At 36.8% G+C, this 18,115-nt stretch overlaps 1 protein-coding gene across 2 annotated transcripts in view; it reads right to left on the reverse strand.

The window, feature by feature from the left end:
* Positions 1–18,115, reverse strand: part of Pik3r4 (phosphoinositide-3-kinase regulatory subunit 4) — an 82,067-nt gene that overhangs the window by 28,860 nt on the left and 35,092 nt on the right. For both annotated transcript variants that reach the window (XM_063248979.1, XM_063248978.1), the window contains 3 exons: positions 4,401–4,602; positions 2,465–2,652; positions 1,501–1,711 (listed from right to left, as the gene is read on the reverse strand). In XM_063248979.1, the coding sequence (XP_063105049.1) occupies positions 1,501–1,711; positions 2,465–2,652; positions 4,401–4,602 (601 nt within the window). The remainder of the gene's footprint in view (positions 1–1,500; positions 1,712–2,464; positions 2,653–4,400; positions 4,603–18,115) is intronic.

The raw sequence follows: 18,115 nt of genomic DNA on the forward strand, positions 1-18,115 counted from the left end.
CTGAAAGTCTCTGAGCACAAAAGTCTCAAAAACCCATTTCCACCATACCTTAACTGACTCTGGGCTACTTATTTAACTCTTTGATGTTTAATTTCTTCAAATGTAAAAATGCTGGGTATACTACTTAGCCCAAAGAATGAATACATGGATAAACAAATAAATGAGGGTCTAACATTCTCTCTATCACAAAGTAGGCACTGAGATGTTGGTTGACTTCCTTGCTACCTATAATCATTTATTCTGTGACATACATTTTAGTATAAATAGTAGTCTAAATTACCATCTTGGACAGTTCCTTCCTTATATCTATAATCTTCTATGTACATTCTATTATATACATCTTCCCTGTATATGATTCATTTTATTTAATAAGTTACAAATTCTGAGGCCCTGAAATGTCTTAGCCATTCCGAATCACAACTGTCTTCAATCCTGTTGCAGTGAGTACAAAATTGTGTAATATTTAATTATTTGAGTTTAAAATAAAACACAAAGTAATAAAGATTATACTATACTAGTGGTCAGCACTGTGCCTAAATCAGCAATCACAGTGTCACTTGAGAAATGAAATACACTGTACATTTCTTCCGTTTTTAAGTTAAATTTTATTATTAAAACTGAAATATAGAAGCTCATTAATTTTTTTTTGTCTTTTTCCTTTTTATCGGTACCGGGGATCGAACTCACGACTGCCTGCTTGCAAGGCAGGCGCTTATGCCGCTGAGCTAAATCCCCAGCCCCAAGCTCATTAATTTTTTAAAAAACCACAAATCTGGTATTGACTATTAGCTCGCCACATTACAATGGGGTGAACTACACTTCCACCTGAACTACCTTTAAATTTCTTTGAAATTTTCTTAGAATACAGGAAGTATTTCTCCCAAATCTTGAAGGTTGATCATCATTAAATAGTGGAGCTATTAAAGCTTTTGTTATATTTTTTAAAGAATCTAATATTTTCTGTACGTTCTACCTCTGCCTTAATATTAAGAAATTAAATGGCAAACTTTCCAGAAAATGAAAACAGGAGCTGAACAAGCCTGACCTTCCACGAAAGGGTTAAAACTGGGCCAGTAAAACCTGCTGCTACAAACGGGGAAACGGGACAGGCTAAGTGACTGGCCACTGCAAGCTGCACCCACAGCCAAAGAGATCCCGCCGCCACAAACATTGACTTAAGGCTCTTTGTTTTTACTGCCTCTTTCTCTGGGTTTCTCAGGCGATAGTGCTGTCCTGACTCCCTTTGTCTGGTAAAGTATAGGTTGAATATCCTTCATCTAACAGTCTGTGACCAGAAGTGTTTCAGATTTTAAAGGATTTATGAACCACCTCCACCCCCTAACAGGCAATACATACTCAGAACTGCTCCTAAACCCTAAAATTAAGTTTAAACTTTTGGACTTTAACATTAGGAATGCTCAGGCTCTATAGGGTCCTCCATTAGATTTTACACTTCGGCACACAGACGAGACTACAGCTAGGAATCAGTGGAACTCATACCAGGTGGTGGCGGTTTACTCTCCCATTCAGCGTTTTCCATCATCTGCTTCGCTATCCTCTCAGCGTTGCACTGCTCCCGCTTTTGCTGGATGAGCTGCTGAAGTTCAGTTTTACAAGTGGTAATTCGAATCTGGTAAGTAGATGGTAAAACTGTGCTACTTAACACTTGTATTGCTGGTTTTTTATTTTGGATGCTTGTTACTTCTGAAAACTGCAAAAATAAGCAGAATTTAGGTAGTTAGATCATAAGTGAAATATACTTTAAGATAAAAATGTTTCAATGTTCTGTATGGTTTATACCACTTTTGTGCTTACTGATGTACCAATTTTAAAATTCATTTAAAAGCCAGCATGGTAGGGCACACTTGTAATCCCAGCTCTCTAGAAGGCCGAGATAAGAGCATTCCAGGTCAGCCTGAGCTACCCGTGAGTCTGAGGTCACCCTGGAACATAGCAAGACCCTGTCTCAAAAAAATCAAAATAATATGATACTGAACAAAAACCCTCAGTAATCTAACTGAAGATTTATCGGTCTGGTTCAATTAACATTTTTCATTTAAAATATGATTGGCTATGGAAGTTTCCTCAAAAGATAAACTCATTTCAAATACATCAAAATTATTGTGACATTTATCACACATAGAAAACTTGTAATTCTTTGCAGAAATATTTTGGCTAATATACTATGTAAAAGGAGTGGTAAAATAAAAAGATTTTAAAAGTCCACTGTAGCCTGACTATAATCACAGTTCATAATGCTGTCTTCAACTTATAATACCTTTTTGGTTCTTTCCATAACTTGAGTTCTCCCTAGTTACTAGCTGTAAAATTAAACCTGTCTTATAGAGAAGTAAGTCCTCTCTAAAGGACAGGCCACCAATTGATTTTTCTAGTGGAGTACACAGACTTTAAACATCCAAAAGAGCAGAAGACATAAAGAGGACTAGTGCCTCAGGGACAGTACCTGTGGAGAAGATGACAAAGGAACACAGATGCCAGCAGAGGACTCCAAACGGGGAGGCTTCCCAGCCTGAGTCACCTCCTGGTCACTTCCTTTAGGCAGGGCCTGTGGGAGGCTGGAAGGTTCCAGTGACCCAAACATGCTTTTCCACTCTTCATTTACATTGGAGTCTTGCTTTACATGTTTTCTAGCTGTGAAATTATATTCAGAATAATTAGTCTGAATTAAAAGGCCTTAAAACCAATGTGTGTCTTTATTGTTTTTTTTTTTTTTTTTTAAAGGGCAAGCAATGGACTTCACATTCTATTTCTTCTTCTGGATTTATTAAGATATATGTATCAAGACAGTAACTCTCACTTCATCTCTAGGGAGATGGAACAGATGAACTTTTAATTGTGTAAATAATTAATCCTAATTATTCTTAGTTTCCTAAAGCTAGCTCAATTTCAAGTAACCAGTTTAGCTGGAAAACAAAAACTTTTTCAATTGTTACTGACTATACTGCTAAGCATGACCTTTCCATTTCCAGTAGAAGTTACTTGGGAACAAGTAGCAAACAAAACAAAACCAAAAAAAGAAGTAAAAAAAAAAAAAAATCAACAGCTATATAGCTACATCCTATTTGTAGACACATAAGAAACCCGTTATCTTCACTGAATTATAAAAAAATGTATTAAGTAATGCAAAAGTCTAGCATTGGCAAACTAAATGAATTACTTCCATAATTCTGATAGTCTAATATCCAACTGGGTAAATCTCACAAAACTCAGTTTAATGATATACCACCAAATTATTTTGCTAAAAGTACAATGTCCTGTTTGACAACTTTCCTTTTTCTTTTTTTTTTTTGTCTTTTTCTTTTTTATCGATACCAGGGATCAAACTCACGACAGCGCACCTGCAAGGCAGGTGCTTATGCCGCTGAGCTAAAGCCCCAGCCCCAACTTGCCTTTTTCTTATTAACTAAATACTTCAAATGTTTCATTTCCATTTTAATGGATATTTCTCATCCATCAAAAACATTCACATATCTTTCTTCATATGCCTGTCACTATTTATTAGGATACGTTTTGAAACTTAAAACAGTAAGTCAGGCTATCACAGTTTCCTCACAGCGGCCTTCCCTGTATCCTCCAGAGTGTACTTTTATCTTGCTTTTTCCTCTTTTACTTGACGCAAGTTTCCTCTGCAGAGCCAGTTTCTCTCCTCACTTCTACTTTTTCGAATAAACTTTGCCACTGCTTTTAGGGGTAATAAAAGTGAATTAGATAATACAGGCATTTAAATTATACCTCATGTTAAAATGCCTTCTAGTGAGAGTGCATAAAACTTACAATCTCATCCCAGAGTGTATAAAAATGTTCATTTCCCTCCCATTTTGCCAACTTTAGATATTGCCATTCCATACTAATCACACAGGAAGAAAATCATGTCTCTCCACTTTTACTTGCATTTATGTAATTATTTGCCGTTTCAAACATATATATTTCTATTCGACCAGCTGGTCTGCTACCCTCTTTCATCTGGGGTGCTTGCGTTCCTCTAACGTGTATGAATGTTTCATATATTAAGGATGTAAACCATTACTACTAAGTTTTACATAGTACTGAGTTAAACATGTGGTTAAAGGATTGAAGGACAGAATTCCACCTTTAACCATATATTTCCACAGGCAACATGACTACTACTAAAGCTTTGGAATCAGGTATTGGTTTGACACATACAGAGGTATAATTTGAGAAGGTTAATCACTGACTTGTGAATTCACCTCCCCATCTTCCTTCCTTTACTACCTTTTAAGTAATAGTCACTGTATTTGAAAGTTGTCTATTTGGAAAATGAGGCTTTTGCTTTACTTTTAGATTTTTTTATTATTAATTAGCTAAAATCCAGTCTTTGAACTAAATAATAGTAAGATAAAAATAATCAAATTACTAACCCCGTTTGTCATCTGGTTCTTGTTTGGTTTTAACAAGGTCAACTTGTCTTCCAGTTATGCCCAGAGTTGCCAAATCAATTACACCCTTCTGACTACTATCATGAAGATGGCTCTGGTCTATTATATTTGCTTTTGCTCTATTAGATTTCATCATGAAGTCTTTTAATGCCAGAAGTTTATCCTCTTCTTCTTCTGTCATTCCCTAGAATCAAATAAAATCATATCATTTATAGGTTATTTTTAAAAGAAGTACAGCTTTCAGAATAATTATCAAATAAAAATTCAACTACTCAATTTAAAATTGCAAGAATCAGAATGATGATGAAACTAAGTAAACAAAAGAGAAAACAACATGTCACTAATAGGATCTTTTAGAAATCTCTTTTAGGGCATTTTCTCCTTTATTTTATATTTCATATACCAGCTACAAACAAAATTTTAATAACTATAATTTTAAAAACAAAATACTTACAATAAAAGATGTACAAAACTCTACAAAATAAATCTTAAACCAGTACTGTGATCAATTAAAGGCCTAATAAAATAAAAGCATGCATCATGTTATGGAAATGCAAAAGACCAATGATAGCTAAGATAATCTTGAAAAATAAGAAACACCAGGAAATTATGTTTTACTAGAGATAAAGCCTGAATTACTATACTAGTAAGAACCCATAAAAATAGCCACAGACTTCTGCTTTCAGTCATAATGCAGTAACAGGGTCAAGATTTACCTTCCCAATTAAACAATTTCAAAACTGGGCAAAAAATATGAAACAGCACTCTTTGGGCACAGGACAACTGTACAGACTGCCATCTCTAATATAACGGATCAAGAAAGCCACAAAACATTTGTTAGGCAGAGAAACAGAGAAAAGCAATCTGCAGAGTAAGAGCTGCAGAGGAGATCTCCTCTGGATGAAAGTTGGAACTGTAAAGCTGCCTGAGGCCAATGAAAGAGCCAGGGAAAAGCCACAGGCCAAACAATGCCCACAGTTCACAAAGGGCTGGGACACTTCACCCTCCCCCAGCCAGGGTGAGAGAGCTTTCAGTATGCACCCCAGGATAGTGTCCTCCCAGGTTGCTCCTGACCCAACAAAGCTTAAAAGCAAGGCCTAAAAGGAGGAAACTGTTTCCAAGTGACTGTAAGTAGAACAAGTACAACCAAAAGGAAACCTGCACCCAACAATGCAAGATTCCTAAGTCAACAGAGAAAGAACCTGGTCAGCTGAGAGTCAAGACATTAGAAGAAAATCTACACTGTTTTCTTATGCCTTTTCAATCCTACACAGCATTCTATGCAAAACTTACTAAAATAAAAACCCTCTAAAAAGTTAAAGACGCATGTCACTTTTTCACACAGGAAGTGAAATCACCTTGTATTTTCTATTAACACCTGACTGAATGGATACAAGAGATGTAACTAAAAGAGTTCTGTCATACGTCATCTCCTGATGGTAGGTCTGATTAAAAACCTGGAGTCTAGACAAGTTTCAACTTCCATATGAATAATGTTCCAAAAGTGTACTTTAAATCTATTATCTGGCACTCTAAACATATTTCTCCATCGAAACAAGCCTAGGCTAATCTAGAAAAAAGAAAAGAAATTTTTCTGATGGTAATGGGAATTGAACAAAGGGCCTCACACATGCTAAGCATACTCCACCACTGCACTACCTTCCCAATCCTTTTTAATTTTTATTTTGTGTAAAGTGGGTGTGGTGGTACACATCCGTAATTCCGGCATAACTGGGAGGTGATGTGGAATAGCCCTGAATTTCATATCAGCCCAGGCTACACAGTGAGTTCAAGGCCAGCCTGAGATCTTGTTTCAAAAAACATAAATAAATAGATAAATAGACTGATACACAGACAGACCGACTTTATTTCGAGAAAGTCGTGCTAACTTGCTCAGGCTGGCTCTTCTGTGTGACTGCTCTCCCTTACTCTCCCAAGCAGCTGGGATACTACGAATGTGTCACCATACCCAGTTTTGTAGAGCCCACTGACTCATTTTGTACCTCAACTATAGGGTAATCCAAAAATTCTGGTGAGCCTTAAATTTAAAAAACAAATCTGTAGCCATGTTCAAAGCTCTCTCTTGCACAGGCTATAAACTATCTCTTCTCCCTCTATCCATGACAGAATGCTCCCAATGCGAGGAGGGGAAATAAGAGAGAAAAGATAGGATAAAGGGCTCATTAAGCTCTGTTATAAATTAATGGGAAGACAGTACGGGCAGCTAGAGGCAGCTTCTGCCTCTGAGATTAGACTCAAAGGATCAGAAAGTCAAAAGCAGAGAAACTATAAACTCAGGAAGGTGCCAGGGAACATTAGACTCACACATTTATTTGATGGGCAAGAGAGGATAGTACAGAAGTGTGGGCTTTGGAGTTCGGTTTAGATTGAAAAGCCAACTGCGAAACTTACCACACTGTGTGGGCACAGGCAAGCTATTAGTTTCTTTGTGACTCAGTTTCCTTATCTATAAAATAAGGATAATATCTGCTTTTTGAATTTGTTTTAAGAACAGCTATAAAACATGGAAAACACCAGCTACAGTGACAGTCATGTAGCTTTTCCCCAAATGGAAGACGGTGTTGTTCTGCTGATATTTCTGAGCACCCCAGAGATTCTAGCCTGTTTTCCCGTCTACTACAGCACCTGCCCCTTTGACCCTATGAGTCTCCTAACACTTTTATCAAAAGCAACCTAAAATGGCATTATTTGTTACTCTTGCACACTCAGAAAAATGAAAGAATATGAGAAATATATGAACCACTGACATTTCAGAGAAATACAAGCCAGTGAGTAGTAGCGGCTTTATCATGAAACCCAGTAACAACATGGGCACAGAGTGGGTAGCACTAATGCAAGCACTTGAAAGAGCAGAAAACAGAAATGCTCCTTACTTCACTCACGGCAAGATTAAAAACCACACCTGAGGGAGAAAGGATTGTGGGCTGGAAGGTAGCTTCATGAAGTAACTAAAGATTTATAAAAAAAGGTAACCTCTTTTGGAAAGAGGTTTTTAATGCATTTATTTAATTAGCCATTTAATTTTAATTTAGACACTTCCTGGAAGATGACAGGGAGGTAAGCAATAGAGGAAACAACCTCTCAGTCACCATACAGACGCTGGAACACAGCATCATGAGGAAGGTAAGAAGGAAGTAGGTCCCCTGGATCCAGGAAAAATCCAAAGTGTGAATTTCATGCACAGAGAGATTAAAAAGAAAAATGTCAACAAAGAAGAAGGCTGTAGCAGGCAGTGTCTTCTCCCTGAGACAGGACTCACTGTGTAAGCACTGTTCAAACAGGAATGCACAGTCACAGCCACGGTGACAGTGATGGCTGGCCATCCTGGAGGCCTCTGCACAGAGATGCAGCAGTGGACATGGAGAACTGCACCTGGCTGGCAGTGAGCACAGAGGACTTAGTCATCCCACAGGGAGGAGACAGGCCAGATAAACCCAGAACCCAGAACTGTTGCTGGCTTCCTCTAGCAGCTCCCAGCTGGGTACAAACTCGTGGAAATTACTTGGATTGAGGGAAGCCCAGTGAGTCTGATCTCAGGCAGGCCAGCAAAGTTAATCCACTATCCACCATAAAGCAACTTCTGGCTAGATAGATGGGCATGACTCAGGACTCCTAGGTTCACAAGTTGTCTACTAGTGAAATCAGAGAGAATCCTGGAAGTGGACTATTTGTTTTCCTTTTTCATTGTTTGATTGTTTTTCTTTTCTTTCTCCTTCACTGTTTATATATGAGTGTGACAGAGGTTCCTAACCTCTTTGTGGGTGTGGGTCTATTCTGTTCTTATTATCTCTTCCATTTCTCTTTTCCTTCAATTTTCTGCACCAGTTTCCACAAGTTGGCATGATCCCCTGTTTGTCCTCCACCCTTATTTGTCATCTCTTTCTCCCACTTCTCTACTTTCTCCTTAATCCATTTTGAATTTTAACCCAGAGGGCAAAATTGACAAACTTATATACTATATAGAACTACCTAGTTTGTTTTACATATCGTTATATAATCACAAATCTAGTTCATATGGTTAAAAGTTGCAAATTAAGGGTTAGCTCAGTTTGCTGCTTTCAACGCTATTTGATGCTATTGGTACCATTACAGCCAAAATTGACATAATGGTTCTAAACAGTTATTTGTTCTGATAATCCATGAGGGAGATTAACTAAGGATCACAGAAAACAGTGGCACAGAGCCAAAGAAACGGACTAGACCAAACAAGCCACAACTTCTCATCACCAACAAACTGAAGAGGTAAGATCTTTCAACAGACTCAAAACCCAAAATCAGCTATACCTAGAAGATACCTCAGAGAAGTAATCATCACCTAAGGGTCCTAAATACTGCTAATAAAACAACCAACCATAGGCAACTTACAAGCATCACCTTAGGAACTAAACTTAAAAAAAAAAGAAAGAAAAGAAAATGAAAAGATGCCTATGCAAAATGCAATCTTAGACATTCAGTTCACCAAAGGGAAATCCAGGGAGCAATGAGGTGGGACAACCCAAAGTCCCTCACCAGGTCTCTCTGAAATAGAAACAACAAAGCAATTGAATGAGGCTCTGGAAAAAATGAAATTAGAAATAATCCCTCTGATAACAACAGAGATTACCAAAATATGTACCATGCTTATGGACATTACAGCAGATACAAACCAAAAAAAAAAAAAAAAAAAACAGACAAGCTAAAGCAAATTATGGAAGTTCAGCATAGGAAAGAAATGGAATCCATATAGGAGATTCAAGCAGATACCCAGGAGAACAGAAACTCCATGGAAAATATTCAAAGTAGATTAGGCCAATGTGAGGACAGGATCTCAGATATTGAAGACAGGTTTGTAGCTAGCAACCAGGAAAAGAAAGATTTCTTAAAAATAGCAAGGGAACAAGAGAAATCAATCCAGCAGCTGCTAGACAGGACAAAGAAGAGTAACTAACGATTAACTGGAGTCAATGAACAAGCAGGAGATACCACAAATGATATTCAAAAAATCTTCACAGACATCATGTCAGAAAACTTTAATGGTAGAGAAAAACAATTTGCACACAAATAAATGAGGAATATAGAACTCCAATTAGCCAAGATCCAAAAAAAAAAAAAAAAACAAAAAAACAAAAAACTACAGCCAGGCATATCATAGTCAAGATTCCAGAAATTCAACACAAAATAGAATCCTAAAAGGTGTTAGAGAAAAGAAACAAATCACCTATTTAAAAAAAAGAAGCCCATCAGAATTACAGCAGACTTCTCAGCATAAACTCTCAAGTAAGGAGATCTTGGAGTGAAGTACTCTAAGTTTTAAAGGAAAACAACTTTCAACCCAAATTAATATATTCCACAAAACTATCTTTCAAAATTGATGGAGAAATAAGATACCTTCATGATAAAGAACATCTAAGGAAATTTATGACCACCAAACGAGCACTCCAAAATGTTCTGAAGGACATTCTTCGAAGAGATAATAAGAACTACAGATCCATGATCCCAACAGAAGCAATCCACCAGGGAAGGCAAACAATTAGAGGGAGGGGGAAAAAAGATGGGAGACAACAGATAGGAAGATAGCATGACAAGGATAAGTCAATACATATCAGTTATGACCATCAATGTTAATGATCTCAATTCACGAGTCAAAAGACATAGACTGGCAGAATGGATCAAAAAGCAAGATCCAACAATATGCTGCATACAAGAAACACATTTAATTCAAAAAGAAATTCACAGACTAAAAGTCAAAGGATGGAAAACAGCACTCCATACAACAAGAAACAGAAAAAAGCAGGGACAGCTAAAAATAGCACTCCACACAACAGGAAACAGAAAAAAAGCAGGGACAGCTATTCTACTTGCAGACAAAGTGAATTTCAAACCAAGACTGATTAAGAGATAAAGGTTACTACATCCTTGTAAAGGTAACAATCCAAGAGAAAGAGATAACAATCATAAATGTATATGCAACAAATACCAGTGCAGCCAATTATATAAACAATTACTAATGGACATGAAAAAAATCAAATAAGCTCTAATACAATTGTATTAGGAGACCTCAATACTCCATTGTCACAAAAAGACCAACAACTAGACAAAAAATCAATAATGAACTAAATCAAACTAGAACTAGATCAAACTAAATGAAACTTAGAACTAAATCAAACTTTTTGGGAAAAAAAAAATGGAGGTGTCTATAGTGTTCCACCCCACAACATCAGAATATTCTTCTCAGTTGCACATGAGACGTTCTCCAAAACAGACATATACTGGCTCATAGAACATCCTTAAATAAATGTAAAGGAATTGCAATTATCCCATGCATACTATCAGACCACAGTACAATGAAAGTGGAAACCAATGCCAAAGGAAACTACAAAAACTTCATAAGCACATGTAAATTAAATAGCACCCCACTGAACAACCAATAGATCACAAATGAGATTAAAGAAGAAATTAGACAACTTTTACTGTCTAACTGAATGATAATGATAATGATAATACAACATACTGGAACTTGTGGGACACAATGAAAGCAACCTTAAGAGGGAAATTCACAGCAATAAATACCTGTATGAGGAAAACAGCAAGTAAATATAAACCACAAAATGCTGAATCTGAAATGTCTACAAAAGAACCCAGCAGGCTAAGCCAAAAGCTCGTATCAGGGAAGAAATTATTATAAGTATCAGAACAGAAATTAAAAGACTGGACACTAAAAAAATACAAAGAATCAGTGAATCGAAGAGTTGGTAATTTGAAAGTTAAACAAAATTGACAAACCCTTAGCCAACCTTATCAAAAAAGACTCAAATCCATGCAATTAAGAATGAAAAGGGTGAAATCACAACAACCCTGCAGAAATCCACAAAATCATCAATACCTACCTTGAAAACTTGCATTCTAATTTTTTTAAAGAGTAACACCAAACAAAGTGGAATACAGCCAATCAAAACAAAACAGTGAACACAACACAGGACTTCAAAATAAGACAAAATGAAATCAACAGTGGCTACCATAAGGCCTCCTGTTATCATTAAAGTGACTCCCTATACCCTCAGATATAATGAAATCACACAAAACAAAATAAGCTATATAGGGATTCGAACCTAGATAATAGGAAATCAACAGTTGCTACCATACTATATTTTGTTATCTTTGAAACGGCTGCTCATACAATTAGATATAATAAACAAAACAGAATAAAACCAAAACACTCCAGAACAATGAGAACAATACCAGGCTTCAAAGATAATAGGAAATTAACAATGGCTACCACCTTCTCCTCTTGGATTCCTCCCCTCTTTCACTTTCACAATATCCACTGTGCATTTTGGATCCCACTAACACCCTCAGTCTCTTATTCTAGGGAGATAACACAATATTCACCTGTGTGATTCTAAACCATTTTACCCAGGAGCATAATCTCAAATTGCATCCATTTACCTACAAGAGCCTCAAGGTTATCTTCCTGTATAGCTGAGTAACTTTCCACTGTTATAAAAATGTCGTATCTTTCTTACCCATTCTGTGGTTGATGGGCAAGCTATCCCTGCCTTTCCCTTATTCCTTGTCACAAGGTGTTTTGTTTTCTCTCCTTTAATTTTCAGTCTATGAATTTCTTTTCAAGTTAAATGTATTTCTTGTATAAAGCATACCAATAGATCCTGTCTCCCGATCTACTCTTCCTGTGTTTCTTTTCATTGGAAAATTAAAGCCATCTACATAATAGTTATGGCCAACACGTACTGATGCATCCTATGCCTTGCTATTTTCCTGCCGTGGGCTGCCTACTTTTCCCCTCCATTCAACAGCTTGCCCTGCTTAGTAATCCTCCTCTGCTGCTATTCCTGGAACCATGGTCATTTTTATCTCTTCCCAAGATGTTTGTGAGTATTCTTTGTACAGTTGATTTGGCAGTCATAAATTCCTTCAGTTGTTCTTTGTCATGGAAGTATCTTGTTTCTCCATTAACTTTGAAAGAATTTTACAGGGTATATCAACTTGGGTTGGAAGTTGTTTTCTTCTGAGACTAGAAATATCTCACACCAACCTCTTCTTGACTTGATGTTTGTGTTGAGAAGTCTGTCATGATTCTGATGGCTTTTCTTTTTAGGTGATAAGTTTCTTTTCTCTAACAGCTTTTAATGTTCTGTTCGTGGGTTGCATTTCTGGGATCTTGATTATTATACGTCTAGGTGTAGATGTATTTTGATTAGGTTAGCTGGAGTTCTATACTCCTGATTTATCTGTATGTTAGGTCTTTTCCCCATGCTTGAGAAGTTTTCCACTATTACTTCTGTAAATAGTCTTATTATTTCATTGTGCTGACCCCTGTTTTTTCACTGACACATCACTCAAATTATTTTTCTTTGTCATCTTGCAGCCATTGAATTATCATTTCCAGGTTCCTTGTTATTTTTAAGAGATCTTTTCTTTCATGGATGCTAACTGCAAACCTGTCTTCAAAGTCTAAAAGATTATCTTCAGTTTCTTTCATGTGATTTTGCCAGTTTTCAATAGAGTTTTTAATTTCCTGGGTACCTCTTTGAATCTGTTTCCTGTATTCTGTATCTCTCTTACATTTTTCTTTCAAGGTTCCCCATTTTCCTGTGCTCCTCTATTTCTTTTTATCCATGTCTTCTTTAGAGATGCTCTGTAGTTCTTTTACTATGATTTTCATTTCTTTTACCTGAGATAGCATTTCTGAGCTAATTTCTTTGATAGCCTCATGAAGTTGTTTCTTTATTGCAACTGCCAGTTCAGAAATTTCATGTGTGCCACTTCCAATCTCTTCCATCTTTACATCTCCTGAACTTGCTCCGAATGATTCTGGAGCCCAGAGACTGCCTTTTGCTTCTTTATCTTGACATTTTCCTGAGTTCTTCCACAGAAGCAGGTTGTGAGTTACTTCCCATGTTAGCTGTTTATTCACAGTATAGAGGAATGGGTCAGGCACCTGGGTTTCTCTTATCTTAGTTTCCCAGAGAAGCACCGCAGTACAAGGCTGGCTTCTCCAGACATGTGCAGTTACTCCAAGACTCCCCTGATGGTGGCAGGTGCACGGTAGTTTGGCTGGCGGGCTCTCCCCACCAGACCTGCCTACTGGTCCCTGATGTCTGCTGGTGTATTTGTAAGAGCACCTATGTTCAGTTTCTTCTTCTGGTGTTTACAGTTCTATGCTAATGCCTGTGCTGCATTCCAGAGCTGTGTTGGGTATGGACCTGATCCTGGCATCTGTGTGTGTCTGTGCACCCAGCTATCGTCCTGGGTCTGGAGGTTCCCTTCAGTCTTACATTCTTACAGCCAACCTGCACTCCAGAATGCAACAGGTGGGACCCAGATCACAAACTCACTGACTTTAAGCTGATTTGCCCTCTGAGATGGAATGGAGGGGCACAGGGCAAAGACTCCCTGTCTTACTGCCAGCCTGTCCTCAAAGATGGAATGGAGAGGCGCAGAGTATGGACTCACTGTGTTCCTGATGGTCCACCCACTGTGATGTAATTGAAAACTTGTAATTTAAAAAGATGGAAAATACAAAAAAAGTGGACAGACTCCTAGATACATATGAATTACCAAAGCTGACTCAAGAAGATATAAAAACCCTAAATAACTAAACATCAACAAAGGAAATCAAAAACCTATCACAAAAAAATTAAAATTAAAATTAAAAAAAAACCTATCACAAACAAAAAGCCAGGCCGACAGATTCACTACTGAATTCTACAAGAAATTTAGAAAAGACCTAACACCACTACTTCTCAAACTCTTTAGTGAAATTGAACAGAGAGTAATACTTTTAAACTCATTCTTGGAAGCAAGCATTACCCTGACTCGTAAACCACAGAAGGACCCAACCAAGAAAGAGAACTATAGGCCCATGTCACTAATGAACATTGATGCAAAAATCCTCAATAAGATATTGGCAAACAGACTGCAGCAAATTGTCAAAATGATTGTACATCATGATCAAGTGGGAATCATCCTAAGAATGTAGGGATGGTTCAACATATGTATATCCATAAATTAATATACCATAATAAAAGAGCCAAGGACAAAAATCATACAATCATTTCAGCAGATGCAGAAAAAGCTTCTGACAAAGTCTAGCACTTATTCACCATTAAAAAATCATACAAACAAATGGAATAGATGGCCTTTATCTCAATCTGGTAAAAGCCACCTACAATAAACCAACAGCCAACATCACACTAAACGGACAAAAACTGAAACTTTCACTCTAAAATCAGGAAAAAGACAAGGATGTCCACTGTCTCCACTCTTATTCAACAATGTCCTGGAAACTTTAGCCAAAGCAATTAAACAAGAGAAAGAAATGAAAGGAATAAATACAGACAAGGAAGAAGTTAAATTACTATTATTTGCAAATCACATGATACTCTACTTACGAGACTCCAAAAGCTCCACCAAAAGACTTCTAGAATTAATAAGCACATTCAGTAACGTAGCTGGTTACAAAGTCAACACTTAAAAATCAATAGCCTTAGGACTGGGGATTTAGCTCAGCAGCATAAGCGCCTGCCTTGCAAGTGTACAGTCGTGAGTTCAATCCCGGGTACCAATAAAAACAAAAAAAGACAAAAAAAAAAAAAAATCAATAGCCTTCCTATACAGGAATAACAAACTCATTGAGAAATAAACAATGCCTTTTACAATGTCTTTTACAATAGCATACAAAAAATGAAATACCTAGAAATCAATCTAACGAAGGATATAAAAGACTTCTGCATTGAAAAGTATAGTCCTCTGAAAAAGGAGATTGAAGAGGACATTAGAAAGTGGAGAAATAGTCCATCCTCTCGGGTAGGAAGAACCAATATAGCGAAAATGGTCATACTTTCAAAACTGTTATACAGATTCAACACAACCAAATCAAAATTCAATAGCATATCACACAGAATTAGAGAAAACAAATCTAAAATTCAGAAGACACCTAGAATAACAAAGGCAATCCTTGGCAACAAAGACAAGACAGGGAGCATCAAAATTGCTGACCTGAAATTATACTATAAAGTTACTATGATAAAAACAGTGCAATACTGACAAGAAAACAGATCCAAAGATCTATGGAACAGATTAGAAAATGCAAACAACTTCCTTGACAAAGGTGCCTAACACATTCACTAGAAGAAAGAAAGCCTCTTTAATATACGGTGCTGAAAAAACTGGCTTTACACATGCCGAAAATTACAACTCGACCTGTAACTTTCACCATGTACTAAGTTAAAATCAGAATGGATCAAAGATCTTAATATTAAAACAGAAACATCTGCTGGAAGATAAAGTAGGTAAAACTCTCGAAGACACTGGTGTAAAAGCAAAGACTATGAACAAAACCCTGATTGCACAGGATCTATCACATAGAGTCTACAACTGGGATCTTACCCTGTTGAAATTTGCGGGGCTGGGGATTTAGCTCAGCGGCATAAGTACCTGCCTTGCAAGCAGGCGGTCATGAGTTCGTACCAATAAAAAAAAAAAGAAAAGCTTTTGCATAGCAATAGAAACGACCACACAGTGAGGAAACAACCCACAAGGTGAGAGAAAATGTTTGCATTGTCTGTACCTCAACAAAGGATTATTATCAAGAACATATGAAGAACTCAAAAAAAAAAAAAAATCAGGCCTCTTAGCTTTAAAGATCCAATTCAAAAATGGGTATTTGAGATAAATGCATACTTCTCAGATAAGGAAATACTAAACAGCAAATGTGAAAAAATGTTCAACATCACTGGTCATTTGAGAGATGCAAATTAAAATACGCTGAGATTCCACCTCACCCTAGAAAAAATGACTAGTATCAAGAAATCAACCAATATAACAAATGCTGGAGGGGGTGTGGGGAAAAAGGAACCCTTCTCCACTGTTGATGGGAATGGAAACTAGTACAACCACTGTGGAAATCAGTGAGAAGATTCCTCAAAAAACTAGGACTAAGGGCTGGGGATTTAGCTCAGTGGCATAAGCACCTGCCTTGCAAGCAAGCGGTCATGAGTTCGATCCCCAGTACCGATAAAAAAATAAAAAATAAATAAAAAACTAGGACTAAAGGTCCCATTCACTGCAGCTACTCCCTTTCTGGGAATCTTCCCAAAAGAATTAAAGACGACATACCACAGTGATACCAATGTTTATAGCACCACAACTTATAATAAGATCTTCGAAATAACGCCTGAGGAATGGATAAAAAAGATACGATATTTTTATACAACGCAGTACCACTCAAGCCATAAAGAAGGGCAAGCTGGAAACTTTTATAGGTAAATGGATGCAACTTGAGAACATATTCATTGGTGAGATAAATAAGACACATATGTAAACATTATATTGTCTCACTAGTGTGAGAAGCTAAATTAAACAATATATGTGTATGTATGTATATCAGTATCTGTATATAAAAAGTAGATAATGATACTACTGATTTCCCTGGTTTCACTGAAGAGAAAGATTTGTGCTGGTAGTGTTCACATAACTGAATGCAGATGTCTTCTGCTCTGGGTGAGTGATTTGGGGATGACAGTGCGCAATGTATGTACCATTGTTGCCTCCTGATTGATGTGTTTTGAAACTTTATTGTAGTTTTTTTTTTCTTTTTCTCCTTGAAATAAAATGGATTTGGAAACATCTTCCATAAATCATTTTCTAGAATATCAACTACATCTAATGTACAAGTCAATGTGTTAGAAGAAAACTGAAGAAAAATCTCTTCAGAAATCCAAGTCTCTGAGAATACAGGAAACAGAACCACTGTGCTAGAGAGTCAGAGGTGGACCCTACCTCTAAGCAAATCTAGAACTCAAAAAACCAAAGGGTTATTGTCCAGCCTCCCATACCCCGTTTTATGGTCCAGTCACACAGACTTCCAATATCTGAGCATCAAATTGCACTGAAAGCAACAGAGCATTCACCTGGGATGCAAAAAACCCTGGGTTCAATCTCCACTTGGGAAGCGGGGATACTGGATATTCAGTAATGTGTATAACACGCGAAATCATTCACATTTCAAAACTTACAAAATTCTCTCTGAAACGTAATACGTTTTCTCGTTTTCTCCTGTTAGACAAGAGATGATTAACAAGCATCCTCTTTACAAAAAATGCTCTGCAGGATTAAAGACTGTCATCAAAGTTTCTCAGTATTCCTCTTGTGGCTCATTAGCATATATTCAGCAGCTGTAGTCTTTACTTCTATTTTTATTCCTATTTTGATTCTTTAGTTTCTTCACATCATAAAACAAGAGACCACCAAATACTGACAACATTTCCTAGTGGTTTTACCAACACCAAATATAACAATAAGATTACATCTTAATTCTAGCAAGATTGAATTGATCCAAATCCACAGACTTTTAAAATACAACAATAAACTGTTTTATTCAACCTGCAATTCAAAATTCAAGTTATTTCAAACTATTTGTGTGTAGTGAAAACTAAATTTAGACTGAAATAAAACAATTATTCTATATTGCACCTACATTTTGAAATGTTTCTTCCAGTTGAATTTTCATTACATTTTGGTGAAATACAAAACTTAATCAACAGTATTACTGAAATCTAAGGCTATTTTTACTCTTTTACTTTTTTAGCCAGCAATCACAAAAACTAAGTAGGTTTCCTATGACTCCTTATTTAGCTTAACCCAGAGCCGTATCATCATGCTAATATTTGTTTGTT

This window comes from Cavia porcellus, unplaced genomic scaffold (assembly GCF_034190915.1).
Source record: "Cavia porcellus strain 051 isolate PalLab524CR breed Dunkin Hartley unplaced genomic scaffold, mCavPor4.1 scaffold_5, whole genome shotgun sequence".
In the NCBI taxonomy this organism is placed as follows: Eukaryota; Metazoa; Chordata; class Mammalia; order Rodentia; family Caviidae; genus Cavia; species Cavia porcellus.